The sequence below is a fragment of the Rana temporaria genome, chromosome 10, assembly GCF_905171775.1.
Source record: "Rana temporaria chromosome 10, aRanTem1.1, whole genome shotgun sequence".
NCBI lineage: Eukaryota > Metazoa > Chordata > Amphibia > Anura > Ranidae > Rana > Rana temporaria.
The window spans coordinates 152,372,000-152,394,545 of NC_053498.1; the positions used below are offsets into that span (position 1 = coordinate 152,372,000).

At 47.1% G+C, this 22,546-nt stretch overlaps 1 protein-coding gene across 3 annotated transcripts in view; it reads left to right on the top strand.

The window, feature by feature from the left end:
- Positions 1-22,546, top strand: part of LOC120915775 (coiled-coil domain-containing protein 50-like) — a 61,048-nt gene that overhangs the window by 23,995 nt on the left and 14,507 nt on the right. For 2 of the 3 annotated variants that reach the window (XM_040326564.1, XM_040326565.1), the window contains exons 5-8: positions 8,440-8,509; positions 14,100-14,684; positions 21,305-21,441; positions 21,526-21,588. In XM_040326564.1, coding sequence (XP_040182498.1) covers positions 8,440-8,509; positions 14,100-14,684; positions 21,305-21,441; positions 21,526-21,588 — 855 coding nt within the window. The remainder of the gene's footprint in view (positions 1-8,439; positions 8,510-14,099; positions 14,685-21,304; positions 21,442-21,525; positions 21,589-22,546) is intronic. The other variant, XM_040326566.1, reaches the window with a different exon arrangement.

A 22,546-nucleotide genomic window follows, 5' to 3' on the forward strand; every position in this document is an offset into this window, starting at 1 on the left:
TTGATCAGACAGGAGATAGAGATACAAAGTAACATTGTTTATAAACATTGATCAGACGGGAGATAGAGAGATACAAAGTAACATTGTTTATAAACATTGATCAGACGGGAGATAGAGATACAAAGTAACATTGTTTATAAACATTGATCAGACAGGAGATAGAGAGATACAAAGTAACATTGTTTATAAACATTGATCAGACAGGAGATAGAGAGATACAAAGTAACATTGTTTATAAACATTGATCAGACGGGAGATAGAGAGATACAAAGTAACATTGTTTATAAACATTGATCAGACGGGAGATAGAGATACAAAGTAACATTGTTTATAAACATTGATCAGACGGGAGATAGAGAGATACAAAGTAACATTGTTTATAAACATTGATCAGACGGGAGATAGAGAGATACAAAGTAACATTGTTTATAAACATTGATCAGACGGAAGATAGAGAGATACAAAGGAAGCTGCAATATATGTTATTCTTTGTTCTTGGGGTTCTATATCTCCATTTATTCGGCCATTTTCTATATTTCTATCTATTGATGTGTTTCTGTTCTTGTTGGAGAGATTTTCCGATGGGTAGGTCACCCCAACAAGTGACAATAAAAACCCGCCAAGGGCTCCAACACACACGTCACTCTCTATACAAACCTAGAATAGGGATTTGTAGGAAAACATGGCGGTTGTTGTGGGATTTGTACTTCTCGGCATCCAGTAGGGGGAGACATAGATGCACGGGGGTCTGTTCCTTGTTGGGGGAGGTTTTGGTGACCACACAGGAAGTGATGGGTAATGTGTGTGTGGGGGGTGGGGTATAATGTAAATGACGGGATGAACGTGTGCTTGACGCATACAGACTATCACAGCTGTGCTGTACGTAATGCTCAGCGAGCGTCTGATCTCATCGACCACAAAACCTCATCACAGCGACCATTATCATACAAGAGAGATGTGCTGAAGGTGGTGCAAAAGTCTGCATCATTTGTTTGTTTACACAGGTTATTTAAATTTCACTTGTTGGTATAGGAACCCTTCCTCCCTCTATGGGAACCCTTCCTCCCTCTATGGGAACCCTTCGTCCTCTATGGGGACCCTTCCTTCCTTCTATGGGGACCCTTCCTCCTCTATGGGAACCCTTCCTCCTCTATGGGGACCCTTCCTCCTCTATGGGGACCCTTCCTCCTCTATGGGAACCCTTCCTTCCTCTATGGGAACCCTTCGTCCTCTATGGGAACCCTTCGTCCTCTATGGGAACCCTTCGTCCTCTATGGGAACCCTTCGTCCTCTATGGGAACCCTTCGTCCTCTATGGGAACCCTTCGTCCTCTATGGGAACCCTTCCTCCCTCTATGGGGACCCTTCCTTCCTCTATGGGGACCCTTCCTCCCTCTATGGGGACCCTTCCTCCCTCTATGGGAACCCTTCCTTCCTCTATGGGAACCCTTCCTTCCTCTATAGGAACCCTTCCTCCTCTATGGGAACCCTTCCTTCCTCAATGGGAACCCTTCCTTCTCTATGGGGACCCTTCCTCCTCTATGGGGACCCTTCCTTCCTTCTATGGGGACCCTTCCTTCCTTCTATGGGGACCCTTCCTCCTCTATGGGAACCCTTCCTCCTCTATGGGAACCCTTCCTCCTCTATGGGGACCCTTCCTCCTCTATGGGGACCCTTCCTTCCTTCTATGGGGACCCTTCCTCCTCTATGGGAACCCTTCCTCCTCTATGGGGACCCTTCCTCCTCTATGGGGACCCTTCCTCCTCTATGGGGACCCTTCCTCCTCTATGGGAACCCTTCGTCCTCTATGGGAACCCTTCGTCCTCTATGGGAACCCTTCGTCCTCTATGGGAACCCTTCGTCCTCTATGGGAACCCTTCGTCCTCTATGGGAACCCTTCGTCCTCTATGGGAACCCTTCCTCCCTCTATGGGGACCCTTCCTTCCTCTATGGGGACCCTTCCTCCCTCTATGGGGACCCTTCCTCCCTCTATGGGGACCCTTCCTCCCTCTATGGGAACCCTTCCTCCCTCTATGGGAACCCTTCCTTCCTCTATGGGAACCCTTCCTTCCTCTATAGGAACCCTTCCTCCTCTATGGGGACCCTTCCTCCTCTATGGGGACCCTTCCTCCTCTATGGGAACCCTTCCTCCTCTATGGGAACTCTTCCTCCTCTATGGGAACCCTTCCTCCTCTATGGGAACCCTTCCTTCCTCTATGGGAACTCTTCTTTTCTCTATGGGAACCCTTCCTTCCTCTATGGGAACCCTTCCTTCCTCTATGGGAACCCTTCCTTCCTCTATGGGAACCCTTCCTCCTCTATGGGAACCCTTCCTCCTCTATGGGGACCCTTCCTTCCTCTATGGGAACCCTTCCTCCCTCTATGGGAACCCTTCCTTCCTCTATGGGAACCCTTCCTTCCTCTATGGGGACCCTTCCTTCCTCTATGGGAACCCTTCTTTTCTCTATGGGAACCCTTCCTTCCTCTTTGGGAACCCTTCCTTCCTCTATGGGAACCCTTCCTTCCTCTATGGGAACCCTTCCTTCCTCTATGGGAACCCTTCCTTCCTCTATGGGAACCCTTCCTTCCTCTATGGGAACTCTTCTTTTCTCTATGGGAACTCTTCTTTTCTCTATGGGAACCCTTCCTTCTCCTATGGGAACCCTTCCTCCCTCCTCCTATGGGAACCCTTCCTCTTCCTATGGGAACCCTTCCTCTTCCTATGGGAACCCTTCCTCTTCCTATGGGAACCCTTCCTCTTCCTATGGGAACCCTTCCTCCTCCTATGGGAACTCTTCTTTCCTCTATGGGAACCCTTCCTTCCTTCCTCTATGGTGGGAACCCTTCCTTCCTCCTCCTATAGTAGAAACTCTTCCTCCTCCTATAGGAATTTCTCTTCCTCCTCCTATAGGAACGCTTCCTCTATAGTGACACGCCTATACTTGCCTTGAAGTGTACATCCTCTGAGCCCCTGTAGACTGACATCTGTATGTGAATATGATCGAATGTCAGCCACACTCCACTTGGCTCATATTATAGTATTTTTTTACTAATCAATGAATTGACTGCATACAGCAATCTCTCCACCCAAAAAAAAACAGCCTTGCTTGACGCGTTTCGTCGCTCCTGGTTTGCTCACAATGATAGGGGAGCTGAGTGAAGTACAGATGACATTCTTTTATCCTTTCAATGAACGGTGGAGATGGACTACAATGACCAGCACCCAGGTTGTCCATGTACAAGAAAGGCCAGTCTTGATCTGCGCTATGGATCTGTGTGTATCTGTATGTTGGTGCCTGTTACCCATCAAAGAACCCCACAAACCCCTAAACCCAGGGGGCCCTAAAATGGGAATATCACAAATTTGTAAGGGGGTGTTAGAACAATTCTGAGTTTGGCCACTAGGTGTCACCCACTCGTAAGTTATAAATACTGTGAGAGACTATAGAGCTCAATCTTCTGTTGTCACAGGCTGCATGTTATGTGATCCTTATTCTGAATGGCGCTCTCCGTCTCTTTATATACTGCAGTGCCGTCTGCACCCTCCACTCCCGGCTGTGAGACATCATAAAGAGTAAAACGCATATCTCTGTCCGCCATGCTCAATCATTTTCCTTTCTGGCTGTACATGTCCTTAAACACAGCCCAGGGTTCTAAACGGCGATCTCTTGTGATCCTCGTCATTTCACATCCTAAACATCTGACTTGTATTAGAAATGCCGACTTCCTCTTTTCCTCCGTCACACGACTCAAACGAATCATTCCAGGGAAGGATCACACATCAAAAAATATACAAAAATATCCGCCGAGTCACAATGTGCAATGTGACCTTTTACATAAAAATAGATTTCTAATAAATATTATTCATAATTATAGTAATAATCATCATCATTTTAATATGAATCTATAATAATCATATTATGATTATTTATAAATTCTATATAATAAAATAATGTATTATGTATTATAAAATTATTATTTCTAATCCTATTAATTATAAAATCAATTAGTCTTATTATTTATAATAAAAGCATTTTTTAATTATTATTATTATTATTATTTGTTAAGTGCTGTGCAAACTGTTGGCGCTATATCAATCCTGTATAATAATAATTAATATTATTTATAATAAAATTATTATTTATAATTAATGTATTATTCATAATACAATCCTCCTAAGGAGGAAGGGTCCCCATAGAGGAGAAATGGTTCCTATAGAGGAGGAAGGGTCCCCAATGGGGAAGGAAGGGTTCCCATAGAAGGAAGGAAGGGTTCCCATAGAGGAAGGAAGGGTTCCCATAGAGGAAGAAAGGGTTCCCATAGAGGAGGAAGAGTTCCCAATGGGGAAGGAAGGGTTCCCATAGAGGAAGGAAGGGTCCCCATAGAGGAGGAAGGGTTCCCAATGGGGAAGGAAGGGTTCCCATAGAGGAGGAAGGGTTCCCATAGAGGAGGAAGGGTCCCCAATGGGGAAGGAAGGGTTCCCATAGAGGAAGGAAGGGTCCCCAATGGGGAAGGAAGGGTCCCCATAGAGGAGGAAGGGTTCCCAATGGGGAAGGAAGGGTTCCCATAGAGGAGGAAGGTTTCCCATAGAAGAAGCAAGGGTTCCCATAGAAGGAGGGGTTTCCATAGAGGAGGAAGAGTTCCCAATGGGGAAGGAAGGGTTCCCATAGAAGAAGGAAGGGTTCCCTATTGGGAGGGAATGGTTCCCATAGAAGAAGGGGTTCCCATAGAGGAGGAAGAGTTCCCAATGGGGAAGGAAGGGTTCCCATAGAGGAGAGAGGTCCCTATAGAGGAGGAAGAGTTCCCATAGAGGAAGGAAGGGTTCCCATAGAAGAAGGAAGGCTTTTCCATAGAAGAAGAAAGGGTTTCCATAGAGGAGGAAGAATGGGGAATGAAGGGTTCCCATAGAAAAAGGAAGGGTCCCCAATGGGGAAGGAAGGGTTCCCATAGAGGAGGATGGGTTCCCATAGAGGAAGTAAGGGTTCCCATAGAGGAAGGGTCCCTATAGAGGAGGAAGGGTTCCCATAGAGGAGGAAGAGTTCCCATAGAAGAAGGAAGGGTTCCCATAGAAAGAGGGGTTCCCATAGAGGAGGAAGAGTTCCCAATGGGGAAGGAAGGGTCCCCATAGAGGTAGGAAGGGTCCCCATAGAGGAGGAAGGGTCCCCATAGAGCAGGAATGGTTCCTATAGAGGAGGAAGGGTTCCCATAGAGGAGAAAGGTCCCACAAGGGAGAAGGAAGGGTTCCCATAGAGGAGGAAGGGTTCCCATAGAAGAAGGAAGGGTTCCCATAGAGGAAGGAAGGGTTCCCATAGAGCAGGAAGAGTTCCCAATGGGGAAGGAAGGGTTGGTGTTCGGCTGAAGCCATTTATTATCAATCACCTGTGTTTTACTCTTTTTAAGTCATAATCACAACATAAACTACCCAAATGACCCTGATCAAAAGTTTACATACCCCGTAGATTTTACCCTGATAACATGCACACAAGGTGACACAAAGGGGTTTGAATGGCTATTAAAGATAACCATCTTTGCCCGCATTCTCCACCAAAAAAATATAGGTAACCATCCTCACCTGGGACCTGTTTGCTTGCAATTAGTGTGTTTGTATAAAAGGCCAATGAGTTTCTGGACTCCTGACAGACCCTTGCATCTCTCATCCAGTGCTGCACTGACGTTTCTGGATCAATCAGCACAAGGAACATCACACAGTCGGCAGGATGTGTCCCTTGTGCTGATTTCTCTTCTGTTAGTAGAAAATCTCCCCCCCCCTCCGTAATCTTCCATTGTGGCGGGTGTTATTATAACGAAGGGGTTGTCGCAGGCTTTGATCAGGAGAGTCCACCTTTTGCCCCGCCCCTTCCAGATCCACCATTCATAGAAGCTTTACTACATCTTCTATGAATGGAGGGGGTGGAGCTATCGATCATTCACCCATCCTCCATTCTTAGATCCTGTAACGATGTAAAAAGATAAAAAAAAAATCCTTTCCTGAAATTCAGCTACAAATAGATTTCTTTTAGCATTGAATGTGAGTAAATGATCCTTCATACAATGTAACGTTCTACAGAGGATCGGATACATTGGGCGCAGTACTAATACTGAGCAGCAGGGGGGGCTGAATGTGAGTAAATGATCCTTCATACAATGTAACGTTCTTCAGAGGATCGGATACATTGGGCGCAGTACTAATACTGAGCAGCAGGGGGGGCCGTCTCGCCGCTCTCCTTTCCATACAGAAAAGTCCTTTGTTGTGTAATTGGTATTTTCGCTGATCCAGACATTCAATACTTTGGGGCCCCATTTACACCTCAGGGAGAATATTAGGAAAGAGTTGGCCAATCAAAGAAGAAGTAAAACTCCCCTCCCCTCCCCCCCCCCACCCTGCTCCCTCTCATCTTCCTGACCCTTCTGACATAATTATGGACAAATTCTGTGTCACTCTCGCCTTGGATTTTGTAATGTGGGGCTGTTGTCAGATGCTGACCTTTGCATGCGTGTGACAAATGCATCACGTGACCCGTCGTTACACGGATTGGGGGGGGGGGGGGATTTGTTATTTGGCCATTTAAGGTGGGGGGTAGAGTGGAATGCAAGTGTTTTGAAATGCGTAATGCAGCAAAAGTCAGCTTTTCCTAAACTGCAATAAGATCCGCTGCGTCCGAAGAAACGCGTAGCGGGTGGAGTGCCCACGCTGCACCATCGGGGGGGGGGGGGCAAGGAGAGTCACAACGGCGCCCGACTACACGAGTCCTTCGATTATTTCTCCCTCACTGCTAATCCATTCTCAGATTATAACGTTTTTAAAGAGGACAGCGAAACGCGGCGGGGGGGGCGCTGCTGTTGCTGACCTCTTCTTCTTTTTTTTTTTTTTTTTTTAATGCCAAGTGCCTGGCTTTGTTGCTCGCTGGCTTCAGCAGCTTGAATCACAGACTTGGTAAAGCAGATGAACAGCAGGGGGGGCAGTCCGCTTCAACATACCTGCCGGCAAATTGGGGCAAGCGTCCCTCTTCTGAGCATAGGCGTGCGCACGGGGTGTGCCGGGAGTGCCTGGGCACATCCTAATAACCTTGCACGCATTAGTGTGGCGGGTGCAACTCGCTGTGCAGATTCCTTCCACCATGCTGCTTGAGCTGCCGCTCTACAGAGCGGCTAACGTGGGCTGTGACAGGGCGGGTTGTGCCCCCCCCCCCCCACATAGGGACAACCATTGGTCACCTCCCCCAGTCAGTCCCCTCCCCCCCACAGCGAGGCTGGATTCACACTCGTGCGCTGCGAATTTCAGCAAAGAGATAAGAGAGCTGTTCAGCAGATCATCTCCGTTTTAGCTGCGAATTTGGAGACCTGGGAGAGGGGAGGGGGGGAGGGGGGAAGTGTATTGAGGTGAATGAGAGAAATCCTGATGAGAAATGAACACATCTGCGAATCGGATGCGTGCCCCATAGAAGATAATGGTCCCGAATTCGCACCTGAGCCGCACCGCAATGCCTAGAAAACGCACTTGTTTTTTGGGCAATGCGCAGTGCGAATGCGTCGCACATATGTGAACCAGCCTCATTGAAATCAATGTATTTTATAATGTTATGCGAATTGGATGCGGTTTAAGCCGCAACCAATTTGCATAGGTGTGACCCCGGCCTTAGAATCGCTCCCTAGGCAACACATTTAACCCCTTCATCGCCCCCCTAGTGTTAACCCCTTCCCTGCCAATCACATTTATACAGTAATTAGTGCATTTTTATAGCACTGATCGCAGTATAAATGTGAATTGTCCCAAAAATGTGTCAAGTGTCCGATGCGTCCACCACAATATCACAGTCCTGACAAAAATCGCAGCTCGCCGCCATTACTAGTAAAAAAAATTAAAGAAATGCCATAAATCTATTCCCTATTTTGTAGGCGCTATAACTTTTGCGCAAACCAATTGCCATTTGTTTTTTTTTTACCAAAAATCGTTTTTTTTTTTTTTTTTTTTAATTGGGATATTTATTATAGCAAAAAGTAAAAAAAAAAATCCCAAATTGTCGCTCTACTTTTGTTTACAGTGCCAAAATGAAAAACCGCAGAGGTGATCAAATACCACCAAAAAAAAGCTCTATTTGTGGGGAAAGTAAGGACGCCAATTTTGTTTGGGAGCCACGTCGCACGACCGCGCAATTGTCATTCAAAGCTTGATGGCGCTGAAAGCTGAAAATTTGGCCTGGGCAGGAAAGGGGATGAAAATGCCCCCCGGTATTGAAGTGGTTAATATACACAAACACACGATTTGTGTGTGTGTATATATCTCACCTACATTGCTTCTGAGTATGGGGGAAAATGGCTTCCCATCTCTGGCTGTGGCCGCCCTTACTTTGTACAGCGCTGTGGAATATGTTGGTGTTATTTACATTTTTAGTGATTGATGCCATTTACCGTCTTTAACTTTTTTTTTTTTTTTTTTTAGGAAATTGCCAAAAGGCTTCAGCAGCTGGAGGAGGAAGAGTTGCGGCGGAAAGCTCAGGACAGCTTGGAAGGTAAGAACGATGTATTACTGACAGGCGGGGGGGCGGGGCGGACTGATAGTGAAACCGCGTACCACCTGCTCTGATATGATTCAGCCGCAATGAAGGGCGCAGCTGGGGGGGGGGGGGGGGAGTACTGCATTGACTCACTGGAATTTTTCAGAATTTTGCAATGACATTATTCAGGGTGATTCGCCAGATCTGATGTTCTTATAGAATGTTCTGTATTCGGACACGTGAGAGCGGCGGGGCGGGGCTGAATGATTACAATTTGACATTGTGATCTTATCTGACAATGAATGTACAATACCCGGGAAAAAACCGGGAAGTCACTAAACTGCGGCAGGAAACAAAGCTTTGTCTTCTGTGGATCATTTTACAGCTTGCTGGAGTATTTGTTTTTGTTTCTGAGATAAACTCGCAATGAACACGCCATTGTAGAGGCGGAGCGACGCCGTTGTAGAGGCGGAGTGACGCCGTTGTAGAGGCGGAGTGACGCCATTGTAGAGTGTAGAGGCGGAGCGACGCCCTTGTAGAGTGTAGAGGCGGAGTGACGCCGTTGTGTAGAGGCGGAGTGGCGCCGTTGTGTAGAGGCGGAGTGGCGCCGTTGTGTAGAGGCGGAGTGGCGCCGTTGTGTAGAGGCGGAGTGGCGCCGTTGTGTAGAGGCGGAGTGGCGCCGTTGTGTAGAGGCGGAGTGGCGCCGTTGTGTAGAGGCGGAGTGGCGCCGTTGTGTAGAGGCGGAGTGACGCCGTTGTGTAGAGGCGGAGTGACGCCGTTGTAGAGGTGGAGCGACGCCGTTGTAGAAGTGGAGAGTAAACTGTAGCGTCCTCCCTTTAGATCGGGGGGTCTCCAAACTTTTTAAACAAAAGTCTAGTTTACCGTCTTTCAGACTTTTGGGGGCTGAACTAGCGCCAGCGGAGTAGAAAATGTCCTGGCGTCCAGTGGTAGTAAACAATGCCCTATCTTTGGTGTCAGAGGAATGGGATAGTGCCCCATTAATGGTGTCAATGGAAGAAATTCTTCCCCATTGTTGGTGTCGGTGGGAGGAATAGTGGCCCAATGTTGATGTAAATGGAAGGAACTCTGCCCCACAGTTATTGTCGATGAAGAGAATTGTGCCCCATGATTGTCAATGAAGAAATTGTGCCCCATCATTGGATGGATTGAAATGTTCCCCACAGTTTGTGTCAGTGGAAGGAATTGTGCCCTTTTGATGGTGTCAGTGGGAGGAATAGTGGCCCATTGTTGGTGTCAGTGGATTGAAGACCCCAAGGGCCAGATAAAAGAAAGCAAAGGGCTGCAGTTTGAAGACGGCTGCATTACAGAGTAGACTGTGGCGTCTTCCATGTAGACAATAGACTGCGACGTTGTCTGTGTAGAGCAGGGGGAGGGGGAACCTCGGCCCTCCAGCTGTTTTGAAACTACAAGTCCCAGGAGACCTTGCAAGACCCCGACAATCACAGGCATGACTCCTAGAGGCAGAGGCATGATGGGATTTGTAGTTTCACCACAGCTGGAGGGCTAAGGTTGCCTACCCCTGGTGTAGAGCATAGATGGAGGCGTCTCCCCTTTTAGACCCGCCCCCAGTGGGGTGTGTGCGTAAAGATTGACAGGTTGGGAGAGTTGTATAAACAGGAATACATGGCCCCAGTTGGAGTTGTATGGACAGAGATGGATATTTCCCAAATGCCTGGCTAGATGCCGGTGCTTAATATTTGTTCCAAGTGTAGTAATAACATGGCAGCCAGAGAATGGCAATGGCGCCCTCTATGGACCTCGCAGGAAAAGATTCCTTTAAGAAAGCGCTCTTGTCTTGTTGATGTTTCACAAAGACCATATAGGGCCCAACGTCTACCGAGAAGGTATCGCACCTCATTCAGCCACAGTCAGGAAGACGATTGGCTTGTTGCCCATAGAAACGCAAAATGTTGTCTTTTAACGTAATCAGTTTTACAGATTCATCTTCCAACCTGTAATTCTACAAGACGAGAGGCTCAGAGCACAATGGTGACCCCTCTCTGCTCTCTTGTAAATGGCGACTAATTCATTGTTAGAAGAAAAGTCTCTCTCTCTTTCTCTTTTTCCTTCTCTTTCTCTTTTTCCTTCTCTTTCTCTTTTTCCTTCTCTTTTTCCTTTTCCTTCTCTTTTTCCTTCTCTTTTTTCCTCCTCTTTCTCTTTTTCCTTCTCTTTTTCCTTTTCCTTCTCTTTTTTCCTTCTCTTTCTCTTTTTCCTTCTCTTTTTCCTTTTCCTTCTCTTTTTCCTTCTCTTTCTCTTTTTCCTTCTCTTTTTCCTTTTCCTTCTCTTTTTTCCTTCTCTTTCTCTTTGTCCTTCTCTTTTTCCTTCTCCTTCTCTTTTTCCTTCTCTTTTTCCTTCTCCTTTTCCTTCTCTTTTTCCTTCTCCTTCTCCTTTTCCTTCTCTTTTTTCCTTCTCTTTCTCCTTTTCCTTCTCTTTTTTCTTTTTCCTTCTTTCTCTTTTTCCTTCTCTTTTTCTCTTTTTCCTTCTCTTTCTCTTTCTCTTTTTCCTTCTCTTTCTCTTTCTCTTTTTCCTTCTCTTTCTCTTTCTCTTTTTCTTTCTCTCTTTCCTTCTCTTTCTCTTTTTCCTTCTCTTTCTCTTTTTCCTTCTCTTTTTCCTTTTCCTTCTCTTTTTCCTTCTCTTTTTTCCTTCTCTTTCTCTTTTTCCTTCTCTTTTTCCTTTTCCTTCTCTTTTTTCCTTCTCTTTCTCTTTTTCCTTCTCTTTTTCCTTTTCCTTCTCTTTTTTCCTTCTCTTTCTCTTTGTCCTTCTCTTTTTCCTTCTCCTTCTCTTTTTCCTTCTCTTTTTCCTTCTCCTTTTCCTTCTTTTTCCTTCTCCTTCTCCTTTTCCTTCTCTTTTTTCCTTCTCTTTCTCCTTTTCCTTCTCTTTTTTCTTTTTCCTTCTTTCTCTTTTTCCTTCTCTTTTTCTCTTTTTCCTTCTCTTTCTCTTTCTCCTTTTCCTTCTCTTTCTCTTTCTCTTTTTCCTTCTCTTTCTCTTTCTCTTTTTCTTTCTCTCTTTCCTTCTCTTTCTCTCTTTTTCTCTTTTTCCTTCTCTTTCTCTCTTTCATTCTTTCTCTTTTTCCTTCTCTCTTTCATTCTTTCTCTCTTTCTCTTTTTCCTTCTCTTTTTCCTTCTCTTTCTCTCTTTCATTCTTTCTCTTTTTCCTTCTCTTTTTCCTTCTCCTTCTCTTTTTCCTTCTCTTTTTCCTTCTCCTTTTCCTTCTCTTTTTCCTTCTCCTTCTCCTTTTCCTTCTCTTTTTTCCTTCTCTTTCTCCTTTTCCTTCTCTTTTTTTCTTTTTCCTTCTTTCTCTTTTTCCTTTTCTTTTTCCTTCTTTCTCTTTTTCCTTCTCTTTTTCTCTTTTTCTTTCTCTTTCTCTTTCTCTTTTTCTTTCTCTTTCTCTTTCTTTCTCTTTCTCTCTTTCCTTCTCTTTCTCTCTCTTTCCTTCTCTTTCTCTCTTTTTCTCTTTTTCCTTCTCTTTCTCTCTTTCATTCTTTCTCTTTTTCCTTCTCTCTTTCATTCTTTCTCTCTTTCTCCTTTTCCTTTTCTTTCTCTTTTTCCTTCTCTTTTTCCTTTTCCTTCTCTTTTTCCTTCTCTTTCTCTCTTTCATTCTTTCTCTTTTTCCTTTTCCTTTTCCTTCTCTTTTTTTCCTTCTCTTTTTTTCCTTCTCTTTTTCTTTTTCCTTCTCTTTTTCTCTTTTTCCTTCTCTTTCTCCTTCTCTTTCTCTTTCTCTTTTTCCTTTTCTTTCTCTTTTTCCTTCTTTTTCCCTCTCTTTCTCTTTTTCCTTCTTTGTCTTTTTGCTTCTTTCTTTCTTTCTTTCTTTCTTTCTTTCTTTCTTTCTTTCTTTCTTTCTTTCTTTCTTTCTTTCTTTCTTTCTTTCTTTCTTTCTTTCTTTCTTTCTTTCTTTCTTTCTTTCTTTCTTTCTTCTCACTCTCAGATGCCCCCAACATGTCATGTTTTCAGGAAGTCCTTCAACTTGCACAAGTGCTTTAAATCAATGTCCGTGTCAATGCCTTTTTATAAGAGCTATTCTATCGAAGGGAAATTCCCAAATGTCCGGTGCGGGCTTCTTGAGGAATGAGGAACGCTGGTCTGGGGCGATTCTGAATATGAATGATGCCCAATTATCAGGACTTTAAAGTCATCCTCACAAAACCTCCTGATAATTGTGGGCATCTTCTATATTGACCTGCTAATGGGATGTTGGTATATGACCTTTTATCAGCCATATATTTGGTGGGGGTTGCTTGGGGGGGGGGGGGGGTAGAGTGGATTGCAGGTGCTCATCAGTTGGTGTTGGGGGGCAGCAATATTGGGGAGTAAAGGGTAAGACAGGAGTGGGCACATACAGTATATAGGGGGATTGTGCTATAGCAGGGGTGCCCAACCTTTTGAAGAGCGAGGGCCACTTAAGTGACTTGGTAACCGGTCATGGGCCACAATGAGCGTAGTGGGCGGGTGAAAGGACCTGAGCAGACACAGACACAGACGCTCTACTCTATGGCCCTCCGATCTGCCCAGATAAAACGGGACAAATCACCTTCTGTTTTTTTTTTTTTTTTTTTGCGGATTAGAATGGAGGCAGGTAGGTAAAAACTGACACAAGACTGTTTACATCTGCCGCTCCATAGAGGTGAATGGAGGATCCTAGCTTCATTCACAACACTGATGCTCTGGGAATGGCGGGTTGGCAACCTGTGATCTGGGCTTGCCAACCCACCATCCCAGAGCAGGAGGTCGCGGGCCACATCAGAGGGTTTCGCAGGCGACTGGTTGGGCACCCTTGTGCTATAGGTTGGGTCCCTTTTTTTTCCTTGGTGCGGAACACCGCCCCCAGACAAATATACATTATATACTCTATCTATGGGATATCACTGACAAACCTCCTAATGGGGCCGTCTGTGGGCCCACAGCTGCCGTTTCAGTTATGGGTGGATGCTGGTAGGATGAGCTACCCATTGGCTTCCTTCATTTCTCATGGCAATGATGTCTACGTCCATCCTCTGGATTTGTAGAACCTACCTTATACCCCTCAGAGATGAGTGGAGTTGAGATCCCGCGTTCTGAGATCCCGCGTTCTGAGATCCCGCGTTCTGAGATCCCGCGTTCTGAGATCCCGCGTTCTGAGATCCCCGTTCCCCGTTCTGAGATCCCCGTTCCCCGTTCTGAGATCCCCGTTCCCCGTTCTGAGATCCCTGTTCCCCGTTCTGAGATCCCCGTTCTAAGATCCCCGTTCTGAGATCCCCGGTGTGGAGTTCCTGATATATACAGCCAGTCACTAGGTAACTCGCCTTGCCAGCATCCGCAAGAATTGAACTTTTCTTATTTTGGTCGCACGTTGAGGAAAGTTTCTATGAACAAGCACGCAGGAGGATCTAGTCTGCTTTAGTCTTGTGTAGTTTGCATGCCAATGATATATGTCCGTTGAGTCATGTATGTGCCTTCAGGCGGAATGTGTTCTGGGATGCTTCTAATACTCATTTGCTTGTAATGTCTTTTTGTCAGATCCGCTCTCTGAAGTTGTGCTTTTCCTTGCTTGTAGACGTATGTTTGTGTTTTATACTAACCTACGCTTTGTGTTTGCATGTGTACACAAGAGCAAAGCGGCTTGCCCTTCTTGGACAATGATGATGAAGAGGAAGGCTACACCTTCCAAAACGATAGTTCTAAATACACGAGCTCCTCCGAGTACATTCGAGGACCAAGAAGCTCCGAGAGGGAGCACGTGCCGCCCAAACGTTGCGAGGAACCCCTTGGCAGAATGAATCCCAGCCGCGTCTCCTTTGGCCAAGTCCACTATGACAGCAACGGCTCGAAAAACTCTAAAGCCCCGGAGCCGTGGAAAGAGCCGGTCCAAGTGCAGTTTCCGTACAGGAACCCCAGGCACTCCTCCGAGGGGAGCCCGTGCCACCCGAGTGGCATTGAGGCAACGCCAACCCATGACAGGGATAAAGTCCGCAAAGAGGAGAAGATCCGAGGCCATCGGGAAAAACACCACTCTGAGCGGTGTAGGCGCTCCAGCTCCGATAGCGACGACTACCCAGAACATTGCGCCAGAGACAAAAGAAGCCGCCGTTCCCAATGGAACCAAAACCGAGAACACCATCACCACCATCATCACCATCACCACCGATCTTCTAACCATCATTCTTCTAGGATGTCCAGTCAGGAATTGAGAACAGGTACCAAGTAGATCCTAAATGATACAAAGTTTCGTTTTTGTTTTTTTGGGGGTCTAGAACGTTTTAAAGGTCATTTGAGAAGAATTCTGCAACTTCACAATCAGGTTGGATGCAGAAGGCTGTAAATTGTGTGACAAAGGACATCGGGGACATTTTTGGGAAAGTCCTGATAACATATAGGTAGATTCAGAGAGAATGGTGCAAATTTACGGCGGCGTAGCTTAGCGTGTTTAGGCTACGCCGCCGTAAGTTAGCGAGGCAAGTACTTGATTCTCAAAGTACTTGCCTGCTAAGTTACGGCGGCGTAGCCTAAAGCGGGCGGGCGTAAGGGCGCCTAATTCAAATGTGTGTAAGGGGGCGTGTTTTATGTTAATGGAGCTTGACCTGACGTTTTTTACATCTTTTTTCAACTGCACATGCGCCGGGCGCCTACATTTCCCAGTGTGCATTGCTGCCAAGTACGCCGCACGGGCCTATTGATTTAGACTGGGACGTAAACGACGTAAATCCCTATTCACGGACGACTTACGCAAACGACGTAAAAATTTCGAATTTCGAAGCGGGAACGGCGGCCATACTTTAACATTACTATTCCATCTATTAGATGGAATAACTTTAGGCCTCATAATGCCTTACGGAAACGGCGTAAATGTACTGCGGCGGCCGGGCGTACGTTTGTGAATCAGCGTATCTACTAATTTATATATTCTACGCCGACCGCAATGGAAACGCCACCTAGCGGCCATCTGAAATATTGCAATCTAAGATAGGACGGCGCAAGCCGTCGTATCTTAGATATGTTTAAGCGTATCTCTGTTTGAGAATACACTTAGACATAAGTCGGCGTAGATTCTGAGTTAGGTCGGCTTATTTACTGATAATCTACTGATAAGCCGGCCTAACTCTTTCTGAATCTACCTAATAATGTCTAATCACTCTCTGCATTTCTCAGACCCCCTTCCTCCTAAGAGGGGATTAGGTCGTGGGAAATGTATGGCGGCGTCTATTTTTGTCTTCTTCTTCTTTTTCCATTAACAGCCTGTACATCTTTTGTTTCCTTGTCTGCCAACCACTTTAACCACTTCAGCCCCCCGGACCATTATGCAGGTTAAGGACCTTGGCCCTTTTTGCGATTCGGCACTGCGTCGCTTTAATTGACAATTGCGCGGTCGTGCGACGTGGCTCCCAAACAAAATTGGCGTCCTTTTTTCCCCACAAATAGAGCTTTCTTTTGGTGGTATTTGATCACCTCTGCGGTTTTTATTTTTTGCGCTATAAACAAAAATAGAGCGTCAATTTTGAAAAAAATGCAATATTTTTTACTTTTTGCTATAATAAATATCCCCCAAAAATATATTTTTTTCCCTCAGTTTAGGCCGATACGTATTCTTCTACATATTTTTGGTAAAAAAAAATTGCAATAAGCGTTTATCGATTGGTTTGCGCACAATTTATAGCGTTTAGAAAATAGGGGATAGTTTTATTGCATTTTTATCATTTTTCCTTTTTTTTTTACTACTAATGGCGGCGATCAGCCTTTTTTTTTTTTTTTCTCGTGACTGCGACATTATGGCGGACACATCGGACAATTTTGACACATTTTTGGGACCATTGTCATTTTCACAGCAAAAAATGCTATAAAAATGCACTGATTACTGCGAAAATGACAATTGCAGTTTAGGAGTTAACCACTAGGGGTCGCTCTAGGGGTTATGTGTGACCTCATATGTGTTTCTAACTGTAGGGGGCGGGGCTGGACGTGTGACGTCATTGATCCTCTTTCCCTATATCAGGGAACAGACGATCAGTGACAAGCCACAATGAAAAACGGGGAAGGTGTGTTTACACTCACCTCTCCCCATTCTTCAGCTCCGGTGACCGATCGCGGGACACCGGTGGCGATCGGGTCCCGCGGGCGCGGTCACGTTGCTTCGGACCGGGTTGCGGGCGCGCCCGCGATCCACGGCTGGGCATTTAAAGAGGACGTCGGCTGGTCTTAAAGAATCGCGTGCCCAGCCGGGCCATTCTGCCGACGTATATCGGCGTGAAGGGGTTCTTAAGTGGTTAAAGCGCAGGTCCGCCCAATTGTTTTATTTATTTTTTAAAGTCAGCAGCTACAAGTACTGAAGCTGCTGATTTTTAAAATAAGGACACTTACCTGTCCAGGGAGCCTGCGATGTCGGCACCCGAGGCCGGCCCATCCCTCCGGTCCTCTGATGCTGCCGCCACCATCTTCGGTAATCTTCATGGAGCTGGCTTTCTACAATGGGGGGGGGCACAGTCATGTCTTTATGGAGCTGGCTTTCTACAATGGGGGGGGGGGGGTTGGAAGAGCACAACTGTCTACAATGTCTTTGTATGATAAAGTATTCATAGCAGCCTCAATAATTTGGACTGGAGGGGGGAGGGGCATTTACTTTTAAACAATCTGGTATCGCTGGAATTGTTCCCTGAATCTTGGCACACGTCCAGGAAAGGAAATCCTTACAAGAAAAAATAATTGGTTTCCGCATTAGTTTTATCTGTTGTATTAATGTTGCCGTCCTTTTTCAGTGTGCCCGTCGCTTTCATCTTGTGATGGTTTTATGTGAGACTTTCTGTATGTTTTCATCATGACTAATCTTTTGGGCTTGGCACCCAGCCGCTTTAGATGGGCTTGGCACCCAGCCGTAGTAGGTGGGCTCTGGCACCCAGGCGCGTTAGATGGGCTCTGGCACCCAGGCGCGTTAGATGGGCTCTGGCACCCAGGCACTGTAGTTGGGCTCGGCACCCAGGCACTGTAGGTGGGCTCAGCACCCAGGCACTGTAGGTGGGCTCGGCACCCAGGCACTGTAGTTGGGCACGGCACCCAGCCTTAGTAGATGGTCTCAGCACCCAGGTGCGATAGGTGGGCTCGGCACCCAGGCACTGTAGGTGGGCTCGGCACCCAGGCGCGATAGGTGGGCTCGGCACCCAGGCGCGATAGGTGGGCTCGGCACCCAGGCGCGATAGGTGGGCTCGGCACCCAGGCGCGATAGGTGAGCTCGGCACCCAGGCGCGATAGGTGGGCTCGGCACCCAGGCGCGATAGGTGGGCTCGGCACCCAGGCGCGATAGGTGGGCTCGGCACCCAGGCGCGATAGGTGGGTTTGGGAGCAGAGGTCCACCTTAAGCAATTGGCATTCATTGGCACAGAGTTGGGAATTTTTCTCACTATTGCGGTATCTATGACCCAGTAATTCCTCATTTATGGTACTTTGGGTGTAATAACAATTGAAATCTTTTTCTTCATCATCGCATTTCTTTGATTGCCTCACAATGGCGCTCAGTCTTCTCATTGTGACAGTCCGGGGACTTTTCTCTCATCAAAGCCGGGAAGAGAAATCCCCGTGGGATTTTTTAGAGGAGTCACCCAATGACGGCGCGATCATTGAAAAGTGAACAATACGCGGTGTGATATTATGTTCCTGTCCCGTAGGACGGCTTTATGAGATTATTGTCTCTGGGGAGGTGAAGAGGTGAATTTTCTTGTTTTTCTTTCACATTGGCGCAATGACGGTTCTCGGTGGTGCGTGAAATCCCCCGGAGACGCTCTGCGGATAGAGAGCTTTCCCTTCACAGAGCCGATTTCTGACAAAAGGGGTTTTAGGTGGTTGTTTCCTAAGTATTGATCTTGTGCCAGTACAGGGGGGGGGGGGGGGGGGGGAGGTCAGAGATTGCGAGGGTTTCAGATATAAAATGACGCCCTATACCAGATCAGCCAATGATATCCGGGAAAATAATTCCCGTTCTACAAGACGTGGAAATTTCCCTTTGCTTTATATCCTTTTATATCTTTTTATCTCACACAGTATTTGCGCAATCATTTTTCAAATGCCTTTTTTTTTGGGGGGGGGGGGGAATGGTTTAATGAATTAAAAAATAACAAAACAGTAAAATTGGCCCATTGTACAAAAAAATGTGAAAGATGAAGTTACGCCGAGTAAATAGATACCTAACATGTCGCGCTTTAAAATTTTGCACACTCATGGAATGGCGACAAACTTCGGTACCTTAAAATCTCCATAGGCGACGCTTTAATTTTTTTTTTACAGGTTACCAATTTAGGGGCAGATTCTGGTAGATTTGCGTAAAAATGCGGCGGCGTAACGTATCTCATTTACGTTACGCCGCCGCAAGTTTTACGGGCAAGTGCTTGATTCACAAAGCACTTGCCTGTAAAGTTGCGGCGGCGTAGCGTAAATCCCCCGGCGCAAGCCCGCCTAATTCAAATGATCCGGGTAGGGGGCGTGGATCATTTAAATTAGGGGTGTTCCCACGCCGAACGTACTGCGCATGCCCTAAAATTTCCCGACGTGCATTGCGCGAAATAACTTTGCAAGGACGTCATTGGCTTCGACGTTAACGTAAATGGCGTCCAGCGCCATTCATGGACGACTTACGCAAACGACGTAAATTTTTAAATTTCGACGCGGGAACGACGGCCATACTTAACATTGGTTGCCCCTCATATAGCAGGGGCAACCTTACGTGTCGCAAAAGATACGGAAACGTCGTAACTTCACTGCGTCGACCGCGCGTACGTTCGGGAATTTCCCGTAAATAGCTAATTTGCATAGACGACGGGGAAAGCGACGGAGGCGACACCTAGCGGCGGAAAAAAAATTGCATTGCCTGTCAGATCTAATGCTTATCTATGCGTAACTGATTCTAAGAATCAGTCGCATAGATACGAAGGCCCAGATTAGGACTTACGACGGCGCAAATGGCGTTGCGCCATCTTAAGCCCTTTCAGAATCTGGGCCTTAAGAGTTGCAGACGAGGTCTAGTACTAGAGTTGTTGCAGGCGCTCTAATGCACGCGTCGATACCTCACGTGTGGTTTAAACGGCGTTTACATATGTAGGCGGGACTTGCGTGTTCGCTTCTGAGCGCGAGCTACCAGGGACAGGGGCGTTTTTTTTGTTTTTGTTTTTTTTTATTATTATTATTATTATTATATTTTTTTTTTTTACTTTTTACACTTTTTTTTTGATCACTTTTATTCCTATTGGAAGGAATGTAAACATCCCTTGTAATAGGAATATATTGTGACAGGTCCTCTTTATGGAGAGAGGCGGAGTCAATAAGACCTCCCCCTCCCCCCCACATCTCCAGGCTGGAAAGCATGAGATCGGGAAAAAAAATCACCGATCTCAGGCCGACAGCCGCGATTGCGGCTTTGTATACTTCCATAGAGATGACTGGTGACCATTTGGTCCTTGGAAATCTCTATGGTCGTCACCCGGCACCGTACGATCCGTTCTCCGGACCCCCCGACGGCGCGGGAGAGCCCGGAAAAGCACCGGATGGCGGCTGCAGGGGGGGGGGTTGTCCCCTCCCGCCGCCTATAAGAACGATCAATCGGCGGAACCACCACTATAATCGTTCTTATGGTGCGCAGAATCACCGGCTGAAAGGGGTTAAGTGTGTCCTAGGGAGTGATTCTAACTGTGGGGGGGGTGATAAGGGCGGGCTGGGCCAGGGGGCGGGGTGGAGATTTCCCCCCAGCCCGTCCCTACTTTTGTATGCAAAAAGGTTGCATACTTTGCTGCCGTTTTTTTTTCTTTTTTCTGCGATGAAATTGGCCAGAATCTGGGCTACCTGCTCCCGGTGACGGGGAACAGACGATCAGTGTCCTGTCACTAGGCAGAACAGGGAGATGCCTTCTTTATATAGGCACCTCCCCGTTCTGCCTCTCCGAGACACGATCGCCAGACACCAGCGGACATGGAGTTCTAACTATTAGGGGGAGGAGCTACCAGTGACACGTCACTGATCGCTGTTCCCGATCACAAGGAACATTTGATCAGTGACCTGTCGCTAGGCAGAACAGGGGAATGTCTTGTTTACAAAGGCCTCCCCCTGCTCTGCCTTTGCTGACCGCAATCACCGGGAACATCGAGTTCCCGGGACCCGCGAGCGCACTCACGCGGCGCGCCCGCTGGTGAGCAAATTTTATAGGGAAGTACCGGTACGCCCATCTGCCTGCCCGCGGCGTTGTGCAGCCGTATATCTGCGTGCTCGCGCCGTTGTGCAGCCGTATATCTGCGTGCTCGTGCCGTTGTGCAGCCGTATATCTGCGTGCTCGCGCCGTTGTGCAGCCGTATATCTGCGTGCCCGTGCCGTTGTGCAGCCGTATATCTGCGTGCCCGTGCCGTTGTGCAGCCGTATATCTGCGTGCCCGTGCCGTTGTGCAGCCGTATATCTGCGTGCTTGCGCCGTTGTGCAGCCGTATATCTGCGTGCTTGCGCCGTTGTGCAGCCGTATATCTGCGTGCTTGCGGCGTTGTGCAGCCGTATATCTGCGTGCTCGCGGCGTTGTGCAGCCGTATATCTGCGTGCTCGCGGCGTTGTGCAGCCGTATATCTGCGTGCTCGCGGCGTTGTGCAGCCGTATATCTGCGTGCTCGCGCCGTTGTGCAGCCGTATATCTGCGTGCTCGCGGCGTTGTGCAGCCGTATATCTGCGTGCTCGCGGCGTTGTGCAGCCGTATATCTGCGTGCTCGCGCCGTTGTGCAGCCGTATATCTGCGTGCGCTGGCCGTTTTGTGGTTAATGTTGATTGGACCCGGGGCCAAACATTTCCTTCTGTGTTCCCAACAAGGTGAGGAGACGCGGCCCGGCTTCGACATCGACCCCCTGCAGTGGAAAATGGCCGACCTGAAAGTCCAGAGCCCCGACCAGCTGTTACAGGACGAAGAACTGGCTCGCCGACTGCAGGAAGAAGAGGAGAAACGCGTAGTAAGTGAAACGCGCTGCTTCGTCCAGCTAATCTCTTCCCAGGTAGACCGCCGCTGGTGACTTGCTGTACTTTGTGTTCTGCAGGCAGAGGTGAAACGGCGCGACCAACACGAGGACTTCCGGGCCGCTCAGGTGGCGCAGGATGAGGTGAGAACTATTTTCACGTTTGGTTGTGATTTCCGTGGAATTCCCATCGATCGGAAGATTGGAGAGGAATTGCTGCACCAATAAGCCAAACATTTCATCTTTTAAAAATGTAATAATATTTATTACAAATCCACTTTACAATCCATAAAGAAATTCACAAGATCTTATTGAGAACAGAGTCCTCTGCAATTTTTTCTACATGTTTCGCCCCGTGGCTTCGTCAGGCAGTATATATACATACGGGATACTACCAAAGACACAAATATATATATATATATATGAGATACAAAATATTCTTGATTTAAATAAATGTATCTCATATATATATATTTGTGTCTTTGGTAGTATCCCATATGCATATATACTTCCTGAAGAAGCCATGGGGCGAAACATGTAGAAAAAAAAATAGCATGGAGGATTCTGGTTGGTCTTTGGGTGTTTTTTTCTCTTTGCACATACATTTATTTAAATCAACAATATTTTATATCTTATATATTTGGTAGTATCCCATATGCATATATACTTCCTGACGAAGCCAAGGAGCAAAACATGTAGAAGAAATTCAATAGAGGATTCTGGAGGGTCTTTGGGTGGGTTTTTTCTCTTTCCATTTCCATTTATTTAAATCAACAATATTTTGTATGTGCAAAGAGAAAAAAACACACCAAACAAAGACCACCAGCGTCCAAACCCCCAACCCCCCCAGCATCCAAACCCCCCAACCCACCAGCATCCAAACCCCCCAACCCCCCAGAATCCAACCCCCCAGCATCCAAACCCCCCAACCCCCCAGCATCCAAACCCCCCAACCCCCCAGCATCCAAACCCCCCGACCCCCCAGCATCCAAACCCCCCAACCCCCCAGCATCCAAACCCCCCAACCCCCCAGCATCCAAACCCCCCGACCCCCCAGCATCCAAACCCCCCGACCCACCAGCATCCAACCCCCCCAACCCAC